This window comes from Quercus suber, unplaced genomic scaffold (genome assembly GCF_002906115.3).
Source record: "Quercus suber isolate HL8 unplaced genomic scaffold, Cork oak 2.0 scaffold_48, whole genome shotgun sequence".
Taxonomy (NCBI): domain Eukaryota; kingdom Viridiplantae; phylum Streptophyta; class Magnoliopsida; order Fagales; family Fagaceae; genus Quercus; species Quercus suber.
In genome coordinates this window covers 1,087,704-1,103,204 of record NW_027069513.1, presented here as the reverse complement: position 1 = coordinate 1,103,204, position 15,501 = coordinate 1,087,704, and the positions used below count along the sequence as shown (strand labels likewise).

The 15,501-nt window shown below is 36.2% G+C and overlaps 2 protein-coding genes across 2 annotated transcripts; both read left to right on the top strand.

The window, feature by feature from the left end:
- Nucleotides 1-964: 964 nt before the first annotated feature.
- LOC112035673 (oleosin Cor a 15) lies at nucleotides 965-1,873 on the top strand. Its single transcript, XM_024068501.2, has one exon. It carries the CDS (start codon nucleotides 1,046-1,048, stop codon nucleotides 1,565-1,567), a length of 522 nt encoding a protein of 173 aa, XP_023924269.2. The 5' UTR covers nucleotides 965-1,045; the 3' UTR covers nucleotides 1,568-1,873.
- Nucleotides 1,874-4,480: 2,607 nt separating this feature from the next.
- LOC112035670 (AP-1 complex subunit mu-2) lies at nucleotides 4,481-9,855 on the top strand. The gene is made up of 11 exons (XM_024068499.2): nucleotides 4,481-4,659; nucleotides 4,761-4,907; nucleotides 5,050-5,112; nucleotides 5,851-6,027; nucleotides 6,113-6,216; nucleotides 6,479-6,586; nucleotides 6,720-6,816; nucleotides 7,017-7,114; nucleotides 8,170-8,311; nucleotides 8,433-8,555; nucleotides 9,473-9,855. The coding sequence occupies exons 1-11, from the start codon at nucleotides 4,531-4,533 to the stop codon at nucleotides 9,569-9,571; spliced, it is 1,287 nt and encodes a 428-aa protein (XP_023924267.1). The 5' UTR covers nucleotides 4,481-4,530; the 3' UTR covers nucleotides 9,572-9,855.
- The last annotated feature ends 5,646 nt before the right edge of the window (nucleotides 9,856-15,501 follow it).

Genomic DNA, 15,501 nt, shown 5'->3' with positions numbered 1-15,501 from the left:
GAGCAATCAAATTAGCTTTTCAGTCGTTGATGATGCGAAAAAATATACCGAAATTTTCACTCCTATTCATAAGTGCATTGTGGTGGGGCCTAGGTGACGTGACAGCTTATGAGAGGAGGTGAAATTTTCAATTGTATGTTTTCAGTGAGTAGCATTACTCTATGAAAAAAAGTCTCTTGACATTGAAGGTTTCTTCGATATTTTACCAATGTTTGTTTTTACGATCATGTTATAGCACCCAAAAAAAAAAAAAATTTTTGAATTTTTCATATCTCACTCATTTATTTAAAATGTGAAAAAATTGGTAAAAAATTCAATATCAAGATTGAGTACTATTATTTACTATCACGTATCATTGACGTAGATGATAGTCATTCTATGAATATATGTACTTGTAGTATATGGCAATAAGGATTAGAATTCAAGCTTTTAAGAAAGAGTTTCACGTATATATATACTTACATTGGAATTTACTAAAATTTTTATCTTATATCAAAAGATTTGATTACTATCTCATCTCAAATGTTAAGTTAGATGTGTGAATTTTTCTTGTAGGATGACTGGTACATTGTCGATAATATTGCACCTCTTCAATTTATTGATGCAGCTAAGAGCTAGTTAGGTCTGTCAGACACCAACATCACATTTTAGATTTACACATCCAAGTTCTCTCTTATCACCTCCTTTTTCTGGATTCTAAAAAAAAAAATCCTCTTCTGGATTCTTTTGATCCATATCATACGGTTCAATGTACTAGGCGGTGAGCCGGTAAGCACAACCACAAAGCTCCAAAATTGCAGAAGCATCATCAATTTTATCAGCAAACCCATCAGAAACCAACAACAAAATCTATCTTCGACGACATGTTTCCCATGCAATACCCCATTCATCGAACAAGTGTACTCACTGACCTCCACGTGCTTAACCCACCCTCACCTTAAAACTCTCAAACCCCTAGCTCCATTTCATTCACTCACCTCTTCAATACACAATTTTTGAAAACACTGCAAATCCCACAAACCAAAAAAAAAACATCCTCTAAACAATGGCTGAGATCCACCAGCCACATCACCATCAACCACAACAGAAACACCACCAACGCCCCGGTGATGCCATGAAAGGCATGTTCTCTGAAGATAATCAAGAGGGTCCTTCAACTTCAATAGTACTAGCAGTTGTGACTCTCTTACCCATTGGTGGTTTTCTTCTCTTCCTTGCTGGTCTCACATTTGTTGGGTCACTCATAGGCCTGGCTGTTTCAACCCCACTGCTTGTGATTTTCAGCCCAGTTCTTCTCCCAGCAGCAATAGTCATTGGCTTAGTCGTGGCTGGGTTTTTAACCTCAGGAGCTTTTGGAATTACAGGGCTTTCTTCACTGTCTTGGAAAGCTAACTATCTCCGTCAAACAAGGGCCTCGGAGCACATGGATTATGCAAAGCGGCGCGTGCAGGATACGGCTGGTTGTCATTGTCAGAGAGCTAACGAGATGGGCCAGAATGTGAAGGAAAAAGCACAGGAAACTGAAAGAGAGGTTACAGCAAGAGCCCAAGAAGGCAGTGGAGCGTAGGGGTACTGAAGTGAAGACATGAAGTTTGAGGCCTTAAAAAGAGAGTACTAGGCCTTTGTGGGCTAGTGATCTGAAATGATCAGTTTCTTTATCTTTTATGTTTTGCTTTATTTCTTTGCTTTGTTTGCCTTTGTAGGTGTTTTACGAGTCTGTCTTTCAGGGTAAGAGTTTTTTGGTGGAATCAAAATGGTGCAAGTGATGAAAGGGCATGTAAAGCTATATTACTGTTTGTTTATAAGGTTCTCTGTTGGGGTACATGGGTACTGCTGTATCTTTTGAAATAAATTAATTGTTATTCCTTGTGTATTTCTTTCTATTACGACTATTTTTGGTGTTAAGTTGGATCTGTTTGTTTACTGATCGATCCAAGATTTCAAGCAGTAAAAGGAAATTTTGCATGCATATATCTGCTTCTTGTTCCAATCCAGCAGTTTTTGTTTATAGGGATGGCACAATTATTATTGAGGTTTCCATTTCATGGGCACATAATTGGGCAACCTAGCTACCTGAGACACTTATAGCCCATATGATTTTTTTTTTTTTTTTTTTTACTCTACTTGCTATTGATAACTGGCTGGCTGGCGATTCCTTAATTGCTGGGTGTTTGGGTTATTTATTTTTATCTATTGGTAGGCAATGATATTATCTGGTTCTTGGGACTATAATGGACACGGATTTTTATTTTTATTTTATTTTAAATTTTAAATTTTAAAAATATTGGGCTGCTCTGTATCTTGCCTTCAATAACTTGGGCTGGACGGAGTATAAACAAATGGGCACATATTGTTGTATTTGTTAACATAACCCAACGTAAGCCATGTATTAAGCCCATATTGTTGCTTGTAGGGCCAACTGGATTTAGGGGGTAGACGTACAAAATTGAAAATATAGAAGCCTCTATAATTGTACGGTATATTTGGAAATTGGAATTATTTAATTATATATTTTTAAATACGTAGACCATGGGAGGGGAGGATGTTTGAAATATGATATGGAGCACAAAGGATAGCATTAATCCCATCCAAAAAATAAAAAGATAGCATTATTGTCGTATTATTCTCTGTCATTTGGAATATAATGTCATTATAACTTGACTATCATTTATCAAAGTTATATAGCTAAATTAGCACCTCCCATGCACCAAGTGCTTAGAGGTGTAAGGGAAAATAGTTTGAGTTGCAAGTTAGCAAAAGATAGGTAGACTCTCATTTTTGAAGATGGATACAAAAAAAGGGTTTCAAAACAAGACCATTCTTTGGGGCATCAACCAAAAGAGGAGTACTGATCTTTAGCTATACGAGTGCCGACAGCTCTGTTTATACTTTTAGTTGGAGTGTTAAAAACTCGAATCTAGAAAGGAGAATGTTGGAAAGTAATATTACCAGGTTAAGATCATTGTTGAAACGTTTCAATAAAATACATTTTTTACCAAAAGACTAAGGGCTTCTGTCTTGAACTTCAATCATGTTCTCCTCCTTGACAAAGATAGCTAGAAATAAAATTATTCCCAATTTCTTTAATAGTTACACCATGTTAGCAGTGCCAAAGTTGTTGAATAGTAGATTTAAAAGCCTACTTGTTAAGATCCTTATTGGTTTGTAGCTTGAGTAAAAGTCCAATTTGGGCTTGTTGTTTAGAGAGAGCCATTTCTTGAGAGCTAATAGCCGGAACCCTTTTTTCCTCTTCAGATAGGTGAAACTTTTTCCATAACTCCTTCATTTAAGCATCCAAATTGGATTAAAAAAAATGGGTAATAAGGAAAGGAAATGAATGAAGGTGTGAAAAAAAAAAAAAAGAGATAAGAATGCGTGGATTGTGACAAGACCCAAACATAAATTTAAAAAAAAAAAAAATTCTCTTACTACAATTTGATACACAAATCTAAGAGGTTTGAATCTTATGTGAAAGAAAATGCAAGTTGATTTCTTTTACTTTTCAATATTGCAAAGAGCTAGGGAGAGAAAAGTTTGGATAAATGAGGACAAATTTCACATGTTTCATATTAAGTCATATATTCTTAATTTTTGTTATTCAAATTCTCAAATTTATGAAATAAATTGAAACTTATGTTTATTTTATTATTTATTTTCATTATTTATTATTCATTTTCAATATTTTTATGGAGAAACAAGAGTAAGAAATAGTTAATAAAACTCTTGGGTTTCACCTCTAATGTCTTCATAATTTCTTCTAAAAAAAAAACGTCTTCATAATTAATTCGAAGAGAAAACTTGGTTTAAAGAGAGATTTAAAAAAAAGAAGAAGGTGAAAGTAAAAATTATATATATAAATCATAATTAGTTAAGCTTTAACAACAATTTCTCATTTTTAGTTTTGTCGTAACGGTTACTCTCTATAATAATATAAGATGAATGGATGATGGAAATTGAAGCAATTTTTGGACAATAATTAACAAAACTAAAAATTAAAGACCTAATTTGAAATAAGGTATAATTTTTTATTTATTTTTTAATTGTATTACGATTTGTGTGCTTAAAACCATTGTTATTAATACCGTTTCGGACCCCGTTTCGGTTTGTCCAGTGGAATGGAATATTTCGGTACCGGCCGATTTCGGCGTACCGTTTCAGGGTGTTTCGGGGTCCTTAAAAAATAATTTATATATATTCATATATATTCTTGTTGAACATAAAATTGTCAATTCTAATAAATAAATAACTAAATATCAAATAATATAAATAATTTAGTCTTAACTCTTAAGTCTTAAACATCAACATAACATCAATTTAACATCACACAATAAGAAGATTTACAAGACAATAACTAAATATCCAAAAATACAATATTTACTCCTCCTTCTTATCATCGTCCATGAGAGAATGATCAAATTCATAATCAAAAGAACTCCCAAGAAGAACTACTAGCACCCATTGGACCTTTATTCTTTTTTTTTTTTTTTTTTTTTTAAAAAAAAAAAAAAAAAAAAAAAAAAACCAAAAAAAATGTCTGGTGCCGCCTCGGCACTTTTTCTTCTAGACATAAAAGGCCGCGTCTTGATATGGCGCGATTACCGCGGCGACGTCACCGCAGCTCAGGCCGAACGCTTCTTCACCAAGCTCATCGAGAGAGAGGTAAAAAAAAATAATTAACATTACTTTTTCTTTTTTTTCAGCCTATTCGCGTACTTACGATATGCAATTTGTTATCTATTGATATTTTGGTTATTTTGCAGGACGATCCGCAATCGCAAGATCCGGTGATGTACGAGAATGGAGTGACCTACATGTTTATACAGCACAGTAACGTTTACTTGATGTCTGCCTCGAGGCAGAATTGCAATGCCGCCAGCCACTTGCTCTTTCTGCATCGTATTGTTGATGTGAGTAAGCCAGCCGCGTTGCGTTTTTTATTCGATTCTGAAACGTGTTGTTATTCCTTTCGCAGCTAGAAAATTTGTGTGAATTTTAGGGGTTTTTTGTTGTTGTTGTTGTTGTTGTTGTGACTTGTATTCGTTTTTGCAGGTGTTTAAGCATTATTTTGAAGAGTTAGAAGAGGAATCTCTAAGAGACAATTTTGTAGTTGTGGTAAGAGCATTTGTTAGTTCGTTTTTCGCGTTATTAGCGTGATATAACTGATTTCAAGAATTAGTGTGCATTTGGATGTATAACTGTATCTTGAAAAAGGTGATGCTTTAAAATGTTGCACATTGCTTTTCGAATGAAATAAGCTTTGCCAAACAGGTCCTTAAGGATAAGGTAATATGAATGAAAACACATTCGGAGTCGAAATATTATATAAGTGATTTTGTAGTTGTGGTAAGAGAATTTATTAGTTTGTTTGCTTTTTGAGCCTTTTGTATAAGTCTATATTTGGGTGAGCTTATTTTCAGCCGCTTATTTTGTTAATTGTGTAAAGGCATCGCTGTACCTTGAAAAATATGATGCTTTAAAACATTGTACACATACCCTTTTGTGATGAAAATAAGCTCAACCAAACAGGCCCTTAACGATAAGGTAATATGAATGAGAACACATTCTGAGTCGAACTATTGTATGAGATTATAAAGCCTTGCGAGTGGTTGTTGTAAGAGAACTTGTTAGTTTATTTGCATTATTATTGTTTTGCTTGTATTCCCTGAGTGATAGAATTGATTACGAGAATTAGTGTGCATTTGGACGAACTTATTTTGTTTATCGTGTAATGGTATAACGGTAATAAGCTAAACGAAATAGGCCTTAAGGGTAAGGTAACATGAATGAGAGCACATTCTAAGTCGAACTATTGTATGAGTTTATAGTGATCAAGCCTTGTGGTTTTGGCAGTATGAATTGCTTGATGAAATGATGGACTTTGGGTTCCCGCAATTCACTGAAGCGACGATTCTTAGTGAGTTTATCAAGACTGATGCTTATAGAATGGAAGTGACACAGCGTCCTCCCATGGCTGTGACGAATGCAGTTTCATGGCGTAGTGAAGGGATACGGTACAAGAAGAATGAAGTAGGTTGATTTCTTTGTGCATGTTATGATTATTTAATTGAGCTGTAATGCGACATGTGATGGAAGCTTGTTCATTATAAATCAGGTTTTCTTGGATGTGGTGGAGAGTGTCAATATACTCGTCAACAGCAATGGGCAAATAATACGTTCAGATGTTGTTGGGGCACTAAAAATGAGAGCATTTTTAAGGTCCATAATTTATCATTTTCTTAGTAATTTTTGAGACCCCAAATTACTGAATTGTAGATGAATGTAAAGAGGGACATGTTGTGGTCTGAGCAAAATCGTTGAAATGCTCAGCAAAATTGTTTAACAAAATAATAATGTTTTATAAAATCTCTTAGATCAAAGAAGAACACTGTATGAAACTTACAGGGCATATATGATAGTCCATGAGCATATGTTCTATCTCCTATTAAAGATCCAACTAACCATACTTCATTTGTTGTAGTGGTATGCCTGAGTGCAAGCTTGGCCTAAATGATAAGTTACTGTTGGAGGCTCAAGGTCGAGCAGCAAAAGGAAAAGCCATTGATCTGGATGATATTAAGTTTCATCAGTATGTATGCTTATCTTGTTTGTTCTATTTCTCTGGTGGTTTATGAAAATTATGGTCTTAGTTGAATGCTTTCCAAGTTAAGATGGTGTTATTCTTATTCCTGTTTCAAGCATATTAATCTTATTTCTGTTAGGTGTGTGCGATTGGCTCGATTTGAAAATGACCGAACAATATCCTTCATACCCCCAGATGGATCTTTTGACCTGATGACATACAGGCTTAGTACTCAGGTTAAGTTGATATTGCTTGCTCCAAATTAAAGTTTAATGATAATCAATTGCTGTGTTCCCTAATCTGTTCCTGCCATTGGCCATTAAGATGGACTTGAATCTGTTTGATCACATTGCATTCTGTCTTGTGATTGAGCTCCAGTCTTGATTTCGCTTTTGCAGAATTTGAGTCTCTAAGCTCAAATTATTTATGGTTTCAGGTGAAACCTCTCGTTTGGGTGGAAGCACAGGTTGAAAGGCATTCTAGAAGTCGTATTGAATTCATGGTGAAAGCTCGGAGCCAGTTTAAGGAGCGCAGGTAATTTTCACTTTTTATCCAATAATTTTAGAAATGAAAATGGAATTCAATTTCAGAAATTATTTTGGAATGATCCTAAATTTCAATATTTTGAACTCATATTTGGCCATTTTCAATGGTTAATAGGCCTGCATATTTGAAAAGGCAGAAAACAAGTTTTCGATGTTTCCTGAAATATAAAAATTGCTCTTTCTCTAGGCAATTTCTGAAGGGACGTGATTTGCTGCAACCTTGTATGTAGCAATTGCTGCATAAAGGGTAAGGTGGCAGCCAAAGAGAAGTGACAGAAAATCATGGGTTAAGCTGGTCATGTCACTTCTCTTTGGCTGCCACCTTACCCTATATGCAGCAATTGCTGCATAAAAGGTTGCTGCAAATCCTCTCCCATTTCTGAATGTAGCTTTTAATACACCCTGCCAAATGCATTTTTTGGCTTGAAAATTTTGTATTTCCTGTTATTGGCTAACAGAAGATTACAAGGAGGTGCTTAAAATTTAGAACCTTTGAGGCATATTGATTTTGGAACCTTGATGGAAGTAAATTCAAATAATAGTACTTATGTAGTATATCTCATATTGTTATTTATTCATAGTCAATGGATACAAGCTTCACGTCTTGATAAATTCATATAATAGGTTGCAATTGGTACATTTCACCTATCACAACTGGGTACAATTTTTTTGATTGGTGCATTTCACCATTTTGAGTTTTGTGTCTATTACAGCATTTGGAATGATATATGCTGTCTATTCTGTAGAAAATTACTTTTAAGGACTTTAGGAGATTGTAACAGCCACATTATTATCATCATATTGATGCTGAATCCTTTCTTCTGCGTTAGGGTGGTATCCTCTGTTTTGTTTGTGTTGAGTCTATTAAAAGGAACGCATAGTGGAGTTGGGTCTTTAAATGCAACGCAAAAACAACGTAGCTTAATGCCTATGGGACGATGAAAGTGTCACCTTAATATCCATTTGATTTTATTGTTCTCTAGGAATTCTTCATAACCATTTCCAAAGTTTCTGATATTAATCCCTGGTTACTTTCTAATACAGTACCGCAACAAATGTTGAAATTGAGTTGCCTGTGCCATCTGATGCTACAAATCCTAATATCCGAACATCAATGGGATCTGCTACATATGCTCCTGAGAATGATGCCTTGATTTGGAAAATCAAGTCTTTTCCTGGTAATAAGGTAGGAACTGGTCTACAGCTCAAATTCATATTATATGCTTGCCATTAGCAGTGGGCTAACGGTGTAATAATGCAATATGCTTTTCTATTGTTAACCTTATTCATAACCTTGAGCTTTTTAGGAGTATATGTTGAGGGCAGAGTTCAGCTTCCCCAGTGTAACAGCTGAAGAAGCTGCTCCAGAAAGAAAAGCTCCCATCAGGGTGAAGTTTGAGATACCATATTTTACTGTCTCAGGGATTCAGGTATGCGTTTCTGCGTGTCTCTACTTGCTTGACGAGAGACATGATTCTTGTCATTTGCCTCAACTTGGTGCTTTCTTATTAATTTAAATCAACGCCGAAAGAAGATAACTAATGTCTAATATGATGAAACTATAGTAGGCTAAACTCACAAGGTCAAGAATGTGTAATGTATATTTAATCCTGAGGATATAACTAAGGAACTAGCAAGGATTGAATCGAATTCTTTGGGTTACCTCTTCTGTATTCTCCTTATGTACATGAGTTGCACTCTCTATTGCTGCTTTTCAATATATAGTAAATAGCAAGGATTTTTAAAAGAGTATCACAGTATTGTAATGGTTTGTTCTATGTTGGACTTTTGTTGAGAGAGAGGATATCCCACAAATTTTGGGTGGGGTGAACAGTGTGGAGAACTTTGAGTGTCATGCAATGGTTGCATGTATGCCAAGTTGAAGGAAAACAATTTGAGAAACTACTGGATTAGCCATGTTTTGTAGTGTAGATTTCTTTACAATTAAGAAATAATATGATAATATGGATTTCAGTTAGTCTCATGTGGTAAGTCCCTAGTCGTTGAATTAGGATTGAATCTTGATTAAATAAAAAAGAAACTTATTGGCGTTTTGGTGTGATGGTAAGGAACTATCATCATAGAGATGTTATAAATTCAAAACCTGTCATATCTATCAAAAAGGGAAAAATGATCATAGTTCATAGGGTGGACATTTTAAAAAACGAAAGTGTAGGATAATATTACATTAATCTTCATTTGTGGATGCACAAATTGGGGCAAATGAGATTATACATGAATCATTCTGTCTTCGCTGTCTGGTTTGGTAATAATAAATGCAATGTTGAAAATACGATTGATCATAATTAATGTGCTCATATAAATTGAGTTTTTGGCTTTTTGTCAGGTTCGGTATCTTAAAATTATTGAAAAAAGTGGATACCAGTCTCTTCCATGGGTGAGATACATAACGATGGCTGGTGAATATGAACTAAGACTAATGTAAAGGCCATTTCATGCTTTGCTGCTTCCAATCCCGTAAATAGTGTATGGCTTGGAAACTGCATGCTAATATGCAGTTCCTCTTGGGAAGAAACTTCTTCCTATAATTTTGGTGTAATAGGGTTGCTCCTGTATTTTTGTTTTTTTCTTGTATCTGCTTTTGTCATAGTTCAAGTGTAAAAACTGTGTTACTAAGGGTGTAGTGATTACCAAAATGTTTACTCAAATCAAATTTTGTGAGGATTGATAATTTTTGTTGTGAAAGAGAATGGCGGGATCATTTTGACATTTGTGTATGGTTTGGCCCTTCCTTTGCTCAAAGACATCCTGTCACCAAAAACCAAAACCTGAATCATAATAATCGGTATCGAAGTACTTGGCTTTTACAAAGGAGTGATGCAGGTATACTACAAACTTTACTACATAAATCACATTCACTATTATACAAGTTTGTAAGTTTTATGTTGTAAGAATTGTATTAAATTTAGTATTTTCCTTTACAAAGATGTCTCTTGAAACTGTACTCTCTATTTTTTGTTATGTCATAATAACTCTAGAAATTAAGGTCTTCTTCAATAGGATCAGTTCAGGAACGACATATCTATTTCACGAAGTAGATTCTCTAACATGGTATCTCATTGAAAATGTCTATGAACTCATTGGAGTAATGAACTTTGTGGTTTCAAATTTGGATCACAGGTATAAATAACAAACTAGCGAGGTTTTCTCATTCAAACCCAAGAGAAGGAGACAATTTTTCTCTTAGAAACCCTGGGTTTTACACTTTTACTTCCTCTCAAATTTGGAAAAACCGTGTTTAATGTACTTTATATAGGTTCTCTAAGTAGGGTTTTGAATGACAGTTGAAACTAGGATGAAAGATCTTGCTCGAGCGAGACTTACTTGGTGTAAAGCATGAGCATGAGCATCACACAGGTGGCTGGTAATAGCCATATGGAGCAATGCTTGGGCATAACTCCTAGGTTGATTTTTAGCTAGCCCTTCAATGGGGTGTGGCTACAAAACCCTCCATTGAGAATTTTTCTTCACACAAACAAGATTTGAGCATTCAACAACCTTTTCACTAATTTATCTTCTCTCTCTCTCTAGCATTTTTTGTGAGTGTGTGAGAGGATTTGGACCTTGGACATTGTGTGCATCAAATCTAGTACCGTGGACCATCACCGGAGGTCTCATTTGTATTTTTCAGTCTGTAGAGGGAAGCAAAATGAGAAGCTAAAGCTCGTGGTGCTCTGGACAATTAGAACAAAAGGGGAGGTGTTTTGGGTAGCGTAAGACAACCTTGGTTTTTGTTGATTAAGCTCCGAAAGAGACATTCTGAAAATCTCACAATTTTTTAATACTATGTTCTCTAAAATTGGTTTTTCTTTAAAAAAAAAAAAAATTCTAAAATTTTTGGAGTTATATAGGTTGTTTTAGTATGCCTAATGCCTCCTTTACAATTTATATCAATGATATGTTAAGCATAATATGCTCTTCGACTTGAGAAGCTCCTTCGGGTTACACATGGAACACAACCTTTTTGATTGAATCAAATCACAAATTTTTAGTATCTTTATCGAAAATACACTCAGAAAACATGCCCCTAAATTTTTGATGATTGGATTTGTTTTTTAGGAGAAAATTGGAACTGTAGTTCAAGACACTGATTTCTGTACTTATTTGGATGTGTTACATGAGTATGATAAAATCATGTGAATAGAGGCTTCTGAATTTTAATAGGCTTTAATTTTGCTATTACTTATGCCACATTAAATCTCATAACAAGCGAGTCAGTATAACCGATTTCTCAACTTAGTTAAATAGGCGTTACATGAGTCTAATAAAATCATGTGAATAGATGCTTTTGAATTTTAATATGCTTTCATTAGCTATTAATTATGCCACATTTAATCTCATAACAAGTGAGTCCATGTAATTGATTTCTCTACTCAGTTGAATAGGCATTACATGAGTTGGATGAAATCGTGTGAATAGATGCTTTTGAATTTTAATATACTTCAATTTTGCTGGTACTTATGTCACATTAAATCTCATAACAAGTGAGTTAGTGTAACCGATTTCTTTACATAATAGGCGTTACATGATTCTGATGAAATCATGTGAATAGATGCTTCTAAATTAATAGACTTTAATTTTGCCTTATCTTATTCCACTTCAAATCTCATAACATGTGAATTAGTGTAACCGATTTCTCCACTTGGTAATTTATTTCTAAAATTGAAACAAGCATTATGTGAATTTGATAGAATTACTTAAAAGAGATTCTTTTAGATTTCACTAATTTTTTATTTCTATCATCGGTTTCATTGCCCAAAGTTGAATAAACGTTACATGAGCATGAGAGAATCATTTAAATAGATGCTATTACTTGTTGAATCTTGTTGAGGGTCATTTCTGTAAAGCCAGCCCAACCCAGCAAAACAGGCAATAAAGGTGGCAAGCATGAAATAAGACTGTTAGGCCCAGGCGGCAGGAAAGGTAGGACACAGGCCCATAACATGAATAAATGGGTCTTGAGGAAGCAAGTGAGCCCAATGGGCCCGGAAAGTAAGAAAAGACACTCATGGGCAACGTATGTTATGAAAAAGTAAGAATGGGCCGCAGCAGGCCCAAAGCAATGTAAACAAAGAAAGTAGGGGATAATGGCAAGCCCATGAACCCCAAGGATGAGAACGAGGAAATTGGGCCGAGGAAGCCCAATTGAGTTAGTAAATGCCCATGGGATACAAAATTAGTAAATGGACCAAGGGAGTCCAAAAGAAGTAAAAGGGCCAGATAAGCCCAAGTGAAAAGAGAGGGACGCTGGAGCCCACGAGCAAGGACACCAGTGGCCATATTAAGCCACTGGGGGAAAGAAAGGAACGGCAGGCCTGAAAAGAGGCCTAGCAGGAACAAATTGCCACGGCAGGAAATGCCAAACAACATGGTGGGAAAAGAATTGAGTTGAAAAGGAACACAAGGCCCAGTACACGGCAAAGCCCAGGCCTTATGGGGATAGGAAATCAGAGCAGCAACTTGCAGGAAGCCAGAAGCGGACAGCAGGCAAATGCAAGCAATGTCTCCAGCCCACGGCAGATGTATGAACAGCAGGCAGCCTTCAGACGTAAACCACGCGCAAGACCTAGACACCACCAGCTTGTACCCAGCCAATACAGGGCATGGTAGGGTCATGGGTCAGAGGTAAGAGGGCATGGTTTGGAGGTGGGGAGAGGGGAAGACCTGTTTTGAGGTCCCTACTCAGACTCTTTTGAGGAGTACGTCCTGCTGGGATGGCATATAACCCAAAAGAGGCAAGGCTGAGTGGAGACCAATGGGTGCATGCCATGAAGGATAGGAGAGAGAAACATCACCGCGGTAGGACAAGATGCCGCGGCGCACTAACAGAAAAATCGTTGTCTGTGTCTGTGGCAGAGGGGCTCGCAGACAGCAGTAAGGGTCTGCGAGTGCGCCCAGACTAGACGAAAAACGGTTAAAGGGTAGAATAGTAAAGAATCGACCTCGGCAGGCTCTATAAAAGGGCGCCTCTGCCATGTGCAAGAGGAAGAGGGTCAAGAGGTACGGGAACAATACTATGCAACTTAAAAAAAGGAATACTATGTAACTTGCTTAGAAAAACAGAGGAAGATAATACTAAAAACGATAAAAGTGGAAAATCACTAAGAAAGGACTAGGAAAGAAAGAGCGAAAGAGAGAAAAAACGGAGCGAGTGAGAGTGGCATGCATCGATAGGCCCCTTCCCTTCTCTCCCTCTCGAATCACTGCTCTCTTCTATAGTTATTTTGAGAAGTCCCCATTTAGGCCCGCCTCTCTCAAACCTATTAACTTCCACGGCAGGAATCCCGTTTTCCTTTCCTCGGAGGTTAATCGCGTTGAGAAGGGGCGTTCTTTCTCTTTGGCCTTACTCCTGCGGGCCAAAACTGAATTTATTTACATAAACTGTGGATTAAATCTTCATTACTATTTGCCCTTACTGTTCATTTGTCAAAGATTGTCGAATGTTATTGTAGTTTGGTCATTTCTTGTTAAAAGAACTATCTGGTCATTCCAGAACATATGATTTTGTTTTGTCAATTGTATCTGCCTGCCGCAAGCTCTTCTCTGGAACAGCTCAGTCTACGGTAAGTACCCTCCTGGCAGACGAGGCATAGTTCGCGCATAAACCAGCCAAGTTGAGTTCCAGTTGGCCCGGTCTCGACTCCTGCAACCCAGAACACTTGGGCCTACATTCACAAAGGGCCAGCCCGGCCCAACATAGCAAAAAAGGCCCCTACAAATCTCATTACAAGTGAGTCAAATTTGTGTAACCGATTTCTCTACTTAATCATTTATATCTAAAATTGAAACAAACGTTATGTTAGTAAGATAGAATTACATAAAAAAGATTCTTTCAGATTTCACTAATCTCTCATTTTTATCATCGGTTTCATGACCCGAAGTTTCTATATATACCTCCCTAGTCATCTTCTAAATTGCAAGATCTAAAACTTGTTTAAAGTTTTTCCTTCCTTGATGGATAACAATCAAGAGGGTGAAAACAAGTTAAGATTTCCTAAGAAAGTTTTTTCATTTATAGAAATTGATGGCATGGGAAAAGCTAGAGTTTGGATGGGTGCTCTCATAGCTTGAAGCATCCAAGGAAACGTTCCCCGGTTGGCTCACGAGGTTAACACACTATTATCCCATTTGTTAAGTCATAAATGATTTACTTATTTTAGATAGTTATTACTGTAATATGTTAATAAATAAGTTAGTATAATTAGATTCAGCTCACTTATCCACCCTGAGCATCAAACGCAACCTTATCATCATAGGCCAGAACAAGAGTCTCATTGGTCCCAGGAGAAGGTGATTTCCCAATTTTCACTTGGGTTTTGATCCTCGTTGAAGTCTGTAGAATCTTGCTGTTGGGCATATCTTGATCCAACTATTATATATTACATTATATTTATATTAGATTGATACCTTATTGTACTGTCATTAAGAATAGCCCAACTGGTAGATGTAGAAGCCTAAACATTAGGTGGAAAGTTCATGTTTGTTCCATTGCCAATTTTATTAGAAAATGTTTTCAACATGGTTAGGAATAGTTTGTTACCACACAAAATTTTACATTGACTGGCAACATTGTAGATGATAGAATCAGCAGAATCCAAATTCAACTACTAATATGATTATCTTGTGTTGGTATGATTTGCTTAGCCAATGCGCATCCCTGCACGGTCTATGGTGTAGGAGATGGTGAACAACATTAGTTCATGGTCTGCGGGGAAGATATTGGAGTATTTTGAGGCAACCAAAACTCCAATAAAATAATGTCTTCATGAATGCCTCTCAGTACTCCTTTTGAGTTGAAAGTGATGAGTTTGATGCAAGGCCCTCATTATGGAAGCTCTTTCATGGCCTTATATTCCGGTCCCCAATCGGTGATTGAAAGCCAAATGCAAAGCAAAATCATACTCATAACATATACGAATATACCAATCGAAGTTCTATCAATTGTTGTAGTGATAGTGTGTTGGGACCAATTGTACTTATTGGGCGGCAAGTATTTGTCTACTTGAGGACAAAGTACAAATTATAAAAGCATCCGTAGCAGATGTTTCCAAAAAAAAAATGCCATTTTGACACACCAAAAGCCTACTTTATTATTTTACCATATCATTTTACAATATCTCATTTATCAGATGTTTTATCATTCAATTCTATACATTAAAATAATATTTACTACACATTAAAATAATATATTATCTCCTCTCTATTATCATCAACAACAGCAACAACGTCAACGGCATAACCACTAGCCACTAATATCCACTACTGCAACAACACCGACAGCCACCACTGGCCATCACCCTCACAGCCCACCACCACCACTACCACTGTCACCGCTCATAGCCCATAGCCCACCAT

Bases quoted from the DNA above. Each gene is read 5' to 3' on its own strand.
- LOC112035673 (XM_024068501.2), top strand. From the start codon at position 1,046: ATGGCTGAGATCCACCAGCCACATCACCATCAACCACAACAGAAACAC.
- LOC112035670 (XM_024068499.2), top strand. From the start codon at position 4,531: ATGTCTGGTGCCGCCTCGGCACTTTTTCTTCTAGACATAAAAGGCCGC. The intron at 6,028-6,112 runs GTAGGTTGATTT...ATTATAAATCAG, and splicing joins TACGGTACAAGAAGAATGAA to GTTTTCTTGGATGTGGTGGA. The intron at 6,587-6,719 runs GTATGTATGCTT...TATTTCTGTTAG, and splicing joins GATGATATTAAGTTTCATCA to GTGTGTGCGATTGGCTCGAT.